General features: G+C 40.3%; 1 protein-coding gene across 1 annotated transcript in view; it reads left to right on the forward strand.

The window, feature by feature from the left end:
- Window positions 1-15,155, forward strand: part of sntb1 (syntrophin, basic 1) — a 39,350-nt gene that overhangs the window by 3,735 nt on the left and 20,460 nt on the right. The window contains exon 2 of the mRNA XM_068735164.1: window positions 8,567-8,819. Coding sequence (XP_068591265.1) covers window positions 8,567-8,819 — 253 coding nt within the window. The remainder of the gene's footprint in view (window positions 1-8,566; window positions 8,820-15,155) is intronic.

Consider the following 15,155-nt stretch of genomic DNA (forward strand, 5'->3'; position numbering starts at 1 on the left):
TTGCTTTTCTTACAAGTACAAATGTCTGCTGTGAAAAAAGGCCACCACCACCGGTAGGTGGTCGTGTGGCAAATAGGCCTTTTTCACAGAGGACATTTTGACTTGTCACGAAAGAAAAAGCCAAGGTGTAGATAATGAAAGTAATAATGGCTGAAATCCATGTAGCTGCTTTGATTTCAGAATCCTGGTCACTCTAACCGGAACACTTACTAGTAACAGCTGTGCTTTTCCTACTATGACAAGTCAAAATGTCTGCTGTGAAAAAGGCCTATTGTCAATACAACCTGCTCCTCTGCCTCAGGACAGCGCCAGGTCACTCACACCTCAGTACGGTTCAAACAAAGTGCTTGCTGATTGTAGGAAAAGCACAGGTGTTACTAATAACATTAAGGTTCGCTCTGCTCTATGCAAGTTTCCCAGTATGCCATGAAAAGACCTTGACATTGAAGTAAATATGTGGAATTCAGCCATTATGAATTTTATCATACACCTGTGCTTTACCTACTGCGACCTGTCAAGATGTCTTAAGTTTAAAAAAAAAAAAAAAAAAGCCCTAATGGCCAGGTGTGTGCAGGAGTGAAAGTATGCAAGATTTGGACTTAAAAAGACACTGTTCTTAGTCAGCAGATGCCGCCTTCACTTGCCAACGGCCCACAGATAACCTGTGGGATGCTGTGGATGGCAACATCAGGACACGCAACCCCTTTACCTTCCGGTGGTAAACAACTTCACAAGTCCCTGGTGCAGGAATGAGAGAGCTTTACAGGTGTCAGTCGAGGCGGTCACACGAGGATAACTGCTCTTAATGTTCACAGCTGTCCTCGTTCTAGCCCTCGTTTCCTTTCCCCCCCATTGTTTTCCTTTTTGTATTATTGTTTAACATAATGATGATTGAAAATTCAGTCAAACCATATGGGTGTTAAGTTTATTTTCCCCTCAGCACAGAGAGCAATTTGATTAAAATAAAAAAGAGATGACAAATTCCTTTAGAGAATTGTGTAGCTCAATTCACTTGTGTTTATAATTAAAACTGGATGGTCTCACATGTAAAATATATATAAATATATTACAAAGTGTTTTAATGCCAGAAGGAGATGTATACGCCACACAAGGAGAGGTCAGGTTATTTATTTAGTAACCTTTATCTGTTATGCTGATTGTACCTGTGTGATCATTCCTCGAGTCACATGACGACTGAGCAAATACTTCTCAAGGTTGACTTGCTACCAAGAGGCTAAATAGAGTAGTACAGGTTGTCTGAGTAGCCAGTGGTGTTAAGAATACTCAGTATATTATTCTTTTTAAGGTGTGAAACCTTTCTTTTTGAGTAGCAGGTAGTGGAATTGACACTTTCCTATAAGCTCTGCCCTGCGTTGTTGTTGCTGGGCCTCAAGCTTTTCTCTCTAGCACAACCCATATGCAATAAACAATGTTAACGGATTCACCATCGGAATTCTTGGTCATTAGACAGAGAAAAACATGCTCCTCATCTCTAGCTGGCAACTGTTGATCGGCTATTGCCGGCTGAAATACAACTTCTGATAGCAGATTGTATATCGCCTGTAGCGGCTACCTCGAATGAATTAATTCGATGAAATTGCCGGCTGACTTTTTGTTTTCAGCTGACTTGTTTTCAAAATGAGAACCCTGTGAAAGAGATCTTTTGCACATCGTGGCTATGTGGTATCATGCTAAAAATATCTATAGCATATAATAAGCATCTTTCAGTTAATGACATACATATAACCTTAAAAAATAATGTTTGCTGTTGTAATCTAATGTAATTATTGGCCTTGGAAATAAACCTGTAAGGTTAATACTGTAGGACATGCTAATGTTTGTAGCTTACGTTACAGCACACAAACACATTGTTTAATCAATTCCTTACACTTTTGCTGTTGTGGTTTAGAGAGGCTAATTAAAAAGACACAACACTCCAAACCCTTTAAATTCTGAGTATTGCTCATACTACAACCCCACACACATCTCATGTGGAGAAATCCAAAGGTACGGTTGCTAAGCTACTGTATGAGTCGACAATGTTCGGGTGAGGGTTTTAGCCAACATTCGGTGTCAAATACGGGACACCATACTGAAGTAATGGAGATAGTTTTGGTTGAAACTAGCCGTAGTTACACTCTGTGTGAAAATGAAACCAGGTGTATTTCAGTGCAGACACACAGCCTCAAACTGTACGTTTTATTTATAAGCATCAAGATAACTTTAAAGAGCCTAAACATGAAAGCAGAAGAAATGAGGAACTGAAAGTCAGAATACAATAAAGAACATCTGCCACACTTCAGCAGACAGGAAATGAGTCAGTGTCCTGTAAGCTCCCCTGTTCACCCCCCAACAAGCCATACCTGTCATCACCTGACATCTGGAGGGGTTTGTCTGTGAGTGTGTTTATGTGCCGCTGTCAGCAGTGTGTCTAGCAGCTTGTGTATATGCACATCAAGTTTAGTCATCAGCAGTGTAGTCTAGTCTGATGCTACAGTCAATACACAGTATGTGGTTGAGTGTGCTATGTGTGAGAGAGATTAGGAAAGAGAGAGCCGATGTGTCTACATAGCTGCCTGTTTATGTCATTAGAGAAACGACCATCTCCTCTGCTACTGTTTGTGGAGTCTGACTCAGAGCAGATGATGGTGATGATGATAACAACAGCAACAGCGTTGCATTATTGTTGTGGTGAAGATGAAAGATTGAATGTTTATACAGGCAAAACAAAAGTTGAGTCAGAGTCAAAGCTCCTCCGTTTTTTCCTGTTGGCTTTGTTTGAAGAAGACAAAAACTCCTTTTCCCTCCAGGTGTAAGCATTGTGTTTTTGTAGCTGACATTGTGTTTGCTTTAGTCATGGCTTTCTAGTGATGGTCGTCATAGAACTAAACTCAAGGGTGGCTAAATACTTTACCTAAATGCTTAAATTGAGAGTTTAAAAAGACATTTAAGACTGTGGCCAAAAATGACCCATAATAGGAAGTCGTTATGCAGCTTTGCCGACTTCTGTTGAATCCGTGTCACTGTAGACGAGTCAACAGCCTACTGTAAAAACTACCATCTGTTCACACTTTCTGTGGTTGTGGTTTTGAGTAAGTATGGTGGTTTCTGTTGCCTATTATGAAAACAATGGAACATGTAACACACAGCTCACTGATTTAAAGATTGATGATGGTAAAGATAATGTGCAGTGCCTTTCAATTTTTTCTCTTTTTTTAATCAGAGTAAGTTATCGTGTGACATCCTTGTGGCATTAGGGGCGTAGTTGCCACTGCGTGTTTTGGTTCTCGTGAGCCAACATTGAGGAAATGCCTTGATAGATTTGTGTAAAGTTTAAATATGGATGATGCACTTAACATTTTTGAGGCCTGACGTCTTTTGAGACATGTACAGTAGCTCTTGGTCCTATGGAGATTAAATGCAATAATTAGGCGTAAACTAAGCCCTGGCCTCCTTCGTTACTGATCACACCACTTGAAATTCTTTGTGATTTTTAACAATTTGTCCCAGACTTCAGACAATAGTAGAAAAGAGCAGGTAATCCTTTATTTTACTGGTAGACTTATCAGCTTTTGGTAGGCTAGATTATTAAGCTTAAATCATCTAAACGTCAACATCTATTTGCTGGCCCCTGGCAGTGTGGTTGCAAATTGCTTTCTTACACTTTTGCTCCTTGTTTTATTTTGTTTGTACCTCTTTAAATGCCTATCTTACTCTCACCATAACCGCATTCACACCACTTCAGCATGTGGAGCCTGAAGCTTGACAGACCTGCAGTGCCTAGTTTTGGTTGCTAAGTGCTAAGCTGTGATTGCACAATCGCTATTCGAGACAGGGGTTTGGTGGATAGTCCATTGTCATTTTGGAAAAAAGTATCTGCTAAATGAGTGTAATAATTTATGACCCCCCCCCCCAAAAAAGTCAAAAGCACTATGTGATATGAGTTGTTTTTCTGACTGCAGTTTAACATATTGTGAAGATCTTTGGCCTTAAATATTAAGGTTATTGTTTGATGTAATTGAGATGTGACATATAATACGTCCTTCCAAACATCTACTGTATTTGCATCTGCTTCACTTTTTGTAAATCGACTGTTGAGCACCACAAATTGTTTGAAATTTCCACATTCCCATAATCAAGGCCCTATTTACAGCCAGAATAACATATTATGATAATCAATACTTTAAACAGAAGCCCTATGACCCATTAATTAACTTTGATCTACAGGTTCCAAAATAGAGTGCCATCTCATAATCTCTGAACCCATCAGCTATCAGTCTGACGACACACACACTCTCGGGGCAAAGGCCTATATTTCTGGGGTTCTGGTGTAGCCGGCAGATACCAATCCTTCCTTTTGCGTGTGCTGCTCGTTGTTTACAGCCAGATTTGCAACTTCAGATGCAAACTTGAGTCTGGAGTTGAGAGAGGACGTGTATAACCGGATTGTTTCACAAGTAGCCAGTTTTCAAGCTAATTTAAATAAAAAAAAAATAAAAAAGCTAAATCATCGTCAGACGATAGCAGGTGGGTTTTGAGATTGCATTTTGACCGATGCGTTCCTCCTCTTTTGCTCTCCACACAGACTCTTTACCTACATTCAACCAAAGCATCTTTAAATTGGTCAATAGTAACTGTCGACATCAAGATCAGAGTTCAGTGTCAGTAAGTAATTCTGCCTACGCACTTCTTCTCTAAAAAGGGCCTCCAACTGTTCATTGTTCAGTTAAGGCGACATTTGAACCCTTTAAGATATTGGTCCAAATCTTACAAAAAGCCTTGAGGGTGGACTTGTAAAGGCCTTTTGTGCTGCTGTGGTATCCAGCTACCTGCTGCCGACAAGGAGTAAAAGCCTTCAATCAGAGGAGCCTTTTCCCTCTTTTCTACCTCTTTGCTCTGCTCTGTTCTCTCTCCAGCTTCTACCAATGTTGAACCCACTTACTCTCTCACAGGCTTAATGAGAAGAGGTTTCTTTTTCCTTCGGTAAATTTTCTCACCAAATAAAAATCCCCATTTGAAGCATATGGAATAAAGTCCAACAACTTGGGACCTCATTAAATACTGTTAAGGACCACTAAGTGAAAAGGACACAATGAAGTTGATATAGTAATTACACCTTGTGCTATAGAGCGGAGTGTGTGCGTGTGTGTGTATTCATCGTGAGTATGTGTTGTGGACATAACTGAACACTTCTGAAGAAATGAATTGCCTCATTGAAAAATGTGTACATGAATGGGTTTGAGTGCAGTTATAAAATGAAGTGAATGATTTTTAAATATCATGAATGGAAGGGGCTTTTTTTAACGGTGAGCTGGACAGCTGGTCTCTGGTGAAGCACTGCCATTCAGACATCTGCATCACAACTCCTGAAACAACAAGCCACTGTTTCCAAATGAAGTGGAGAGTAGGAGTCATCATGAAAAAGATTTACTTGTGTGTGTGTGTGTGTGTGTGTGTGTGTGTGTGTGTGTGTGTGTGTGTGTGTGTGTGTGTGTGTGTGTGTGTGTGTGTGTGTGTGTGTGTGTGTGTGTGTGTGTGCGTGCTCTCACTTTGTCTCAAGCACAAGCCAGAAAAATGGAAACTAAAATCAGACAGATGGGGGAGGTCATTTGTATTTTGGATCTTTTAGTTTGACTTACGTAACTGTTGCTTTCAAATGAAGGTCCAATCAGTACGAGCCATATCCTCTCCAAGTTCTTATCATGCTATTGAGGTTATTGTGCAGAGTTGGCGGTGCTGGTGCTGTAATGAAATAGAAACACAACCCAGGGGAATGCACACACATTTAAACACTTCCAGTGTAATGATCACATGGACTCCACCCCATTTATTTTCCCCTCCGCTGGAAACAGTTACAGCTCTATTTCTGGGCACAGTGACGCTGGTGCATGAGTTTACGTTTCCTCCCTCCAGACCTGCCAATTGTAAATGTTAACTAAAGACAAATCACACACTTAACATTATGTTTGTGTTAAAGCTGCATTTGATTTGTTTGAATTAAGTCAGTTCAGAAAGTGGACTGTAAATAACCAAAGACTGAGCTGTTAGGCCACATAATTGTAATATTTGTGTATATTTGTGAAAATGATTTGTCCTCATTAAGACTGCAAAATGTATTAATTACTTGATTAATCATATAAAATGTAAAAAAACACACAGACAGTTAAACGACCAACAGTCCAAAACCCAAAGAAATTTGATTTAAAATGATAGAAAGCCAAACATTTTAGACCCTGAATGAGGGAGTTTTGGGCTTTTTTGTTTGAGAAATTGTTTAAACAACCAATAAGTTATAGAGATTTTTATCCATAGACATTAATTGTTTCAGTGCTACTCTGTTTGTCTTAAGTATTAAGTGAAGCCCTGTAAAGTCTAAAGCCAGATTTATGGTCGAAGCAAGAGGTTAATGGGAGTCCTCTGGAGTCGTGGGTTTTGATTTATAACTTGGCTTCAGATCTCTGCCCCTGATAGCGCCCCCCCCCCCCTACAACACTCAACGGATGTATTGTACTTGGTTGTAATTATATTCCCAACAGCAATTGTGTTTAAATGGCTACAGTTTGCCACTATCATAAAATTATATAGTGCATTTGATAACAACATGAAATTCTTACGTGTGTGTGTGTGTGTGTGCATGTGCATGTGCATGTGCGTGTGTGTGCGTGTGCGTGTCATTTCCATAGTCCAGACACACAAAAGATGAGGCAGACGGTGTGTGTTAGTGTGTGTATCTGTGTACTAAGTCTATCTTAAATTTGAAGACCTTGTTGCGGTTTCCTTTCTAAATCCAAATCCTACATGTGCCTTTGTGTCACTTCAGTCTCATCAATGCATGCCCCCTAGCAAACATAACCACACAAGGTTGTCGTCATCCAACTGCAGCAGATTCGATCTTTTCAGTCCATTGAATCTACTTGTATTGTATGCTGTTATGATGCGTTTTAACGAATGGATTTTTCAGTCCTATAATCTGATTAGGCCGTGTGGGTTATTCTGCTGTGTAATTGGATCACGTCGTCACCACAGGTCCATTGAGGACACTCTCAAGTCGTCGCACCGTCTCCTCCTCTGTGTTATGAGTCAGCCTGTCATCTCTCCTCTACAGGTTGACAGTTGGGCTTGTTACACTGTCTCACAGGGGTCCACAGTGCTTCTTCCAAGAATAGTTCACTTGCTGGATTACAAATGCCACCAGCCATATGCCAATTATACGCGGCGCGTACAGTAGGATATGCCAATTAAACATCCAGGGCATACCGAGGATTCAGAACATTCAGGACATAGAAAGCGTACTGAGCACCCATTTTATTTCTGCCTCTCCATTCCTGTCCTTTGCTGAAACATGTGTCCTGTCTTCTCTTTTCTTCTCCCCTTCTCAAAACCTAAAAACATGGGGAAGTTAAAATGGTTGTCAAGCCTCCAGTGATTGAGTTTGACATTTACAAGTAAAGCCTTATGTTTTAGTTTTTGGAAATGGGAGTTTCTGAGGTATTTGGCAGCATAGATTGATTGTGACTGCCTATCAGGGAGTATTGGAGGCTACAGACGGTTCAGTGTTTTTAGGACCATGACTCTCTTGATGCTGCCTGCCTGTAGCAGCAGAGGCGAGGTGTAAATCATTGGTGCAGTTTACAGCATGAATACAGAACACCTGAGTCCGTTTTGGCAATCAGCATTTCGACGTTTGCTGTTATTTCAAATTGACAGCAGAGAGGGCCAACTGTGTCAGCTCATTGGAAGGTAATTGTTTGATCAACTGAGCTTCCTGCCGTCTGTGCAACAAGCACGCACTGCTTTATTTGCATGGTAGAATAACAAGTTGTACACCAATTTATTTTGATATTTAACATATGGATTTAGGTCTACTTTGAAGAAAATTCACCCTTTCATGCAAACCTGAACCATCTAGTGAACAGACTCATAATCAAAAACAGTTTCCAGACACTTCCTGAGTTCAAGCATCATTTATGCACAGAGATATTGCCGAGAGTTATCTTTCTATCTGACGCCCCATGACAGTCTTTAATACTTGCCAAATGCCTCAGAGGTACCATAATTAAACGGTTTCTATTTCTGCTGTGTATCTAAACTGTGGTATCCCCACATCCTATTTCTAAGACTAACTATCTTCAATAGTGTGCGTCTTTTAAACAGCAATCTGTTTGGTGCATCTGATATAATAAATGGGGTCCATGTCAAAAGATGACTAAATGGTCCAACATACAATAGATTCTTCTCAGATTTGATTTGGCCTCTGTATTACGTCTTTTTAAAACGATGCCAATGCCTAAAGACTTGAGTGTTAAGTGAAAACTGAATTCTGTGAATGTGGTTTTTATAGCATTTGAACATAATTTGGGTAGTTATACAGGTGTAGTGCCTTAGGAAACTATGGAATGCTTTATACCTTTTTGCCAATTAACGTCTTTAAATTAAACCCCCCACTTTGACCAAAAGTATCTCCAGAGCATTTAAATCTCTAAATGTGCTACTTCCATGTCCTAGTTCATCGTCTGTACCATATCTCAATGTATACTGGAAATCTCTGTCTTCCTTTTCTGCCCAGTGAAGTACATGCGTGAGGCCACACCGTACGTCAAAAAGGGCTCCCCCGTGTCAGAGATCGGCTGGGAAACCCCCCCCCCTGAGTCTCCTCGCCTCAGCCCTACCATCATCTCCTCTTCCTCCTCCTTCTCCACATTTGACCCTCCGAGCTCTCCTACCCAGCCCTCCTTGTCCCTGCAGGGCGACAGGAGGTGCATACCACTCAAGATGTGTTGTGTAACCCGAGCCATGACCACACCAGACCCTGAGAACAGGTAGGTGAAACGCACACACACTCACACAGCTCATTCTTGAGCTGAAGGCAGTTCTCCGGAGATGCCGCCATCTTTTTCAGTCTCTCAAGTCTGCTCCTCTTGTGCTTTAGATTCACTGACTAATGACTAATAGCTCATTGATTGACTCACTTAGTTCAGCCAGCCAATTCACGTGTTACCGTTTTAAAAGATTTATATCTTTGGACTATCAGCAAATGGGCTGGGAGCCACAGACAGAAAGTTCTTACGTATTGGCAGACTGACTAACGGGTTGTTCATTTGTTGTTTCTGTTCTTCTGGCCTTTTCCTCAAAGTCAAACTTAAATTAAAAATATTTTTGCTAAGAAATCAGTATATTTACATCCTTGGTGTTGTAATTACGACAAAGAATTCAAATTTCAGTAGCTATTATGACAAGGATGTGCTCAATATACGTTACAGTGAGAAAAGTATGTATTGTGGGTGTAGTGCCTCAGAGGCTTTGCTTCAATATTGTCACTTGCACATGCTCCAAAGTTCAACTTTCAAACCCCCAAAAGATGATTACCTTAATGAACCAGAGGTTAATCAATCCTTCTGTGCTCCTTTACTCAACAGTGTGACAGAGAGAGAATAGCAGAGTCTGCAGCCGCCTTCTGCTGTCCTGAAGGGATTACCCAATACTGTTGTCTCAGGCTTTTTCAGTCAATTTTTCTTAAAGACAGACATTTGAAGCGGCACTTTGATAATTCTCAGTCAGCGGGGGGGTGGTGGTCTGTTAGGAGGTGTCGTCAAGTTAATTGGTTAGTCATATGACAATGGCCCAATCAAACAGCATGGGGGCAGAAAAAGACTTGCTGTTCAAACATCTCTGGTGTCAGTCAGTGAATGTGCGCTCTCTGTCCCTGTTGTTTCTCCCTCTGTTTCGTTCCTCTTACCATGTTGTTTTTCTTCCCGCTTTTTTGTTTGTTGTGCCGTCACTCTGGTGATTTTCACTCTTTCCTACATTTTTGTGCCCCTTTTCTCTTCTAGCTATCCTCTCCTTTCTTTACTTTCCTTATCGCTCTCTACGTCTTCCCAACTTTCTCTGTTATCTGTAATCAATTCTCTTTCTATCTCTTCCAGTTATTGTCTCTTGATTTTATTTCCCTTTTCTCTCTCTACAGCTCAGTGTCTCTCCATCGTCCCATCCCTTCATTCATGTGTGACCTCTGCATATGTATGATTTTAAAAGTGTAAGACAGTTAAACCTCACTAAACTTCAACGCTTCAGACAATCGAGGCAACATCAAAGTCAAGTCGTAGCAGTGAGCAGTGACTTCATAGTCCCTCTGTCTGTATGGACGTTGTTAGGCAGCTCGACGCTGCGGATGTAAAATGTAAATGCTAACACATCCAAACAATCAATAAGAAAATACTTGTAAGTGAAATGCAGAATGAGAGCACAAAAGGAAATGTAGTTGTTACTTTTCCTTGCTGGGAATGTGTCCAGTCTTTGTAGAGTAAGTTATTGACAGAAATTGTTACCATGAGCCTTTTTCTCTGTACTTTGCCCGTGGCTGCATGAGCACCACTGTGACTCTTCCAGTTTGAGATTCAGGCTGGAAAACGTTTTAAATGCTGACCAGGATCGGAGGCCATGCTCACACTACACTTTTGTAGATCATTTTTGAGAAAGTGCGGAGCTACAGCTGGGAGGCGGTTAGCCTAGTTTAGCATGAAGACTAGGGGTGAAAGTAGGCCGGTACAGTCCAGTACTCCATACCACAAAAAGATGCAGTACCTGAAGAGGGGACAGCAGCTGCCTGCCAAAACCCACATACAACCCGCCACGATCGCATTCCCAACAAGAAAACACGTCTGTTAACATGCAGTTAATTACCTAAAATGACAAAATAAGTCGTGATGTTTCATGATGTTCAGTTGTATTCTATCAACGATGACAGCAGGTCAAACAGATGTGACTTCTAAAACCCTGCTGGCATAACTTCCTTAACACACACGGTGATTGAAAACTGTTATTGATTCATTTAGTTGTAATCTTCATATTTAACATACAAGGACTACCTACTGAATAAACAGAATAAACTACTCTAAGAAACAACCATCAGCAAGATGTTAACTCATTTATTCTCAAAACTTTATTAGTTACGGAATTAATGTCATTTGAAGAAAAAGAAAAAAAGATTATAACTATATTATGGAAGTTAGTTAATTTTGTTATTGTGTAAAACGAAAACAGACAGAGCACATGAGGAAATCTGTGTCTGCTGCATCTGTCTACTTCAAAATGACAAGATTTTTAGTGAACTTTAGAGATGCTGGTAGGTATATTTCATTTATTTGCCTTTTGAACAGACTCGGCCCCCCCGCGACCCTGAAAAGGATAAGTGGTTACGTATAATGGATGGAACGGATGAACAGAGCCAGCTGCTGCTGCTTCTGTTGCTAGCTATTTCTCCTCTCTCCCAACCTTTATGCTAAGCTACGCTAAATGCCTCTCAGCTCTCCATGCAGACATGAGAGTGGTATTGTTCTTATTAATTCTGCAAAAAAAGCGTATAGCTTAAAATGTCAAACTACTTGTCTAAAAACTGGCTGTGATGTGCATCAAGTTCAGGTAATAAAGGAGGACCCGCCTTCAAGGGGCTGTTAGGTGACAATTTCTGCTGCACTTGTACAAATCTTGGTTTAAGTATTAAACCTTTCATGAGCACAATAGAGTTGAACATTGACTTTGGTCATAAGTTTGACTTTATTGGTCAGCCAGTTATACCAGGAATTGGGGTCAATAACTCTCTTAGTGACATGGTGAGTTTTTGCCTTCCACAGATAACAGTGTTTTGTCAAAGCTGGCCAAATTTACTTTGACCAGCTTGTTTTTTTTTTCATGAAGGTCCTTCCTTATCCTCAGCCAGGGTAAATTCCCCTTTGACTCACCGGTAAATATTGAGTAAATGTTTAAATGGGAGGGCATTTATACTGAAAAGTTGGATGCTTCTCAGTATTGCGGTGTTTAATGTGCATCAGATAAAGATTGCATGGCGAGACTAAACCTATTCTGTTTTTCTTATTTTGGGTTCAGAGCTGAAATGGTTTATATAAAGTGACAGAGAAGTCTGGCTTATCTTTTTATACAAGACTCAGTGCAATGTTGCATCCCTCTGAGGGTTTCTCTCTTCATTTCAGCAGATGCTGTTTAGACTGTGTATAAGCCTGAGAGGACAGACAAGAGAGAAGGATATGAGAAAAGACGGAGCACATACATTGATGAGAAGAGATGATATAAGACAAGGAAAGTAAAAATGAGGGAGTAGAGTGTGTATGGAAGATGTAAGTATAGAGAATAAAAGACTTGATATACCTTTTCTTTTAAAACTTTGTAATGCTCTGAAGACATTTTCCTCACCTACTGTAACATACACACTGTATAAGGACATACACTTTCTGTGACACTGGTGACAGATTAAATAAAAAAAGAAGATAGGATTACACTCTTATCATTCATACTGTGGATCAAATATGTTATGAGAAGGTGTAGAGAGACGGGATAAGAAGAACTGACGAGGGGTGGAGCAGAAAAATGAAAGAAATTGAGAAAGAACAAGAAAGGCGGAGATGAGCAAAGATAAGAGAAAGCAGAAAGGAGAAACACAAAGAGACAAGAGAAGAAAGGAAATTAGCTCTTAAAATGGATGAAATGTCTCTCTTTTCTCTTTCACTATTAATCTGTGTCATTACTGAGCAACATACTTGAAAACCCTGCAGTGTGAATGTAGGAGACTTGAATATCCACAGGAAATGGCTGTGTAAAGGGAGGAAATGACTCCTGGCAGAACCAGCACGGCTCCTCACAGTATGACAGTTTTCTATACTACCTCTGTTTAACCTGGACAGATTTTTGAAAGGGTGAGGACTCTCTTTCCAATTCTCACCTTGGTCAGGTGTGTAACTGCATACTATATAAAAACCTCTTACTTTAGTATTCTAGTACTACTGATCTCTTAAGCTGTCTCCAGTAACACTGGTTTAAAGCAGAGTACCTGTTTGTATTCCATATCTCATCGCATATTTTACCTGAACAACCTGCAGCTCACGCAGCCATGAGAGGGTTCAACTGTTAGTCCTGCCCATGCACAGCATTTATCCACACCTTATCAGATCATTTTCATGCTCAAATAGCAGCTTAAGCAAAAGAAGGGACGTGCAAAATCTGTAACGGTAAACTATGTAGACGATTCAAGAAATGTCTAAATGAAACCTGGAGACCTTCATTCTGAATCGGAGCAGTAGGGCCAATTGAAAAGCAGCATTCAACAAGAGCATTGAGTGCAGAAGAACACTCAAGTTTCAGATAAATGTCTAAGAACAATGCTGCCAATTCCTCAAACCACTAAAATAATGGGATAGATATATTTTCCTGCATACACGACTAATCCCGGGTCAGAACTGTATAGATGGTAAAAAATACTTCCATATAACCACTTGGGCATACAACTGGTGAGAGGATATGCTGAAAATCAGCCGATCAGACGATTCTAATGATTTGGTGAGGTGTAAAAAGAGGAAGTAAAGAAAGGAGTGTACTTTTGAGAGTAGTTGTTGGACTTAACATGATAAAGCATAATCCTACAAATCCCAGGAATTCTGGGAAAAGAGTAATAGTTTTGACCTGACTAAAAAAAAACTAAAAACAGTAAAGACTAATTTTGACGGTTTAGTAAATTAATTAATAATACAGCGACAACTGGTCACACAACACACATCCTCTGATCTAATTTAGAGAACTCGGCTATGTAAAAATGCTGTTACATATCTTTAAAAGGGAAATGTTTAAGTTTCACATAAGTTAACTGACTTGCAATTTGCCTATGAAGAATTGCCCTCAAAGACTTGTAATGTGACATGAGATGTGCCTTACCAAAATTTCAGACTTGTCTTAATTTGACTTATCCCAAAAAAACTTAAACCCAGCTCTGAATGAAGCCTATTGTATGTGTGAGGCAACAGTTAGTCCACGTTGAGTCATCATCAGGATTTAAGTAGAGGCCCTGACAAACAATCAGATGGATTAAATCTTTCTTGTTCTGGTCGTGTTTGCTTTAAATTGAATATTTAGCCATTAAAACGTTTCTTCCATGCAACTGATGTGTGTGCATACATAGTTCATTAATTCATATTTACAATAAATGTACTGAGTGAATTACATCTGTATGCTGGAACAGACCTACAGTACTGAGCTTGAATACATATTTGCTATATATAGTGCTAATCCTTTGAGAACAGCTACCCTTTGATCAAGTGAGACATTGATCTTCATTCAGGCAGGACTTATATAATTCCATACATTCAAGTCTATCTACAGGTCATCTAGTCCATGTGCTGCTCTGCTAGTGATTCCCCATGTTAATGCATTTCGTCATGCATGCAACAGATGGGTAATTTATCCCCAAAGCCACCCCACATCTTGGCCAGATAATGGCAGATAATGCTTCCTCTAGGTCTAGTATAACTCACAGGAGTCAAGTTGTTGCTAAAACAAACACCATCCTTAGAGAACCACCTCTATCTAACGCACATCTGGCCCTGAAGTCTCCCCACTTCCTCCCCCTCTGCTCTCCCCCTTGTCCTTAATCAACAGGCAGCATTTCTATTTTTAACCCTAGAGAAACACCTGGAGCTGATCTGGACGGTCTCTTCCACCTCCGGGGGTTCAGTGGAAGAGCAGATTCATCACATTCACTGGGGCTTTTCCAGGTCCCCAGTGTGTACTGTATGAACAAGGAAAGCTGCAAAGAAAGCATGTTTGCTGAGGTGAAACCACCCTGGTTTTGGAGTAGTTTCTATTTTAAACCACAGGGAGCACCTGGACAGTGAAGTGCTGTGTGAACAGAGATGCTAGATAGTTTCAGAGTAGGTGGTAAACTCCAAATCGCAGCATGAGGCACGCACTGCAGAGTCGCTTACCATGCCTTGTCCTCCTTTACTTCACAGAGATGAACACTATCGGTATTGATGCTACTAAGTACACTGCTTTATGCACTGTAAAGGCTGCAATATATATAAAGGCCTTTTTAAAATTCATATTCATTGAGCACACAATCAAAGAGCTGTTCAATGAGATGGAGAAGCATCCTACAGATTCTCTGGAGGCCAGAAATACTCCCATATGATTCAAGGAGATTAGCTATGGAAATTTAGACAGCACTATGTCATATGGCCCACAGAGGATGCATGAAAAATGCCTGTTTTATATTTTGAATTGACTCGAATAAACTCTAATTTCAATGCTCTTCATTCCATTGTTCTGACCGAGTGCCCATTTTCAAATGGATGAGACATTCTGTTGAAGCTGAG

This window comes from Cebidichthys violaceus, unplaced genomic scaffold (assembly GCF_023349555.1).
Source record: "Cebidichthys violaceus isolate CVI_PGR_0920_01 unplaced genomic scaffold, fCebVio1.0.p SCAF_7, whole genome shotgun sequence".
NCBI classification, from domain to species: domain Eukaryota; kingdom Metazoa; phylum Chordata; class Actinopteri; order Perciformes; family Stichaeidae; genus Cebidichthys; species Cebidichthys violaceus.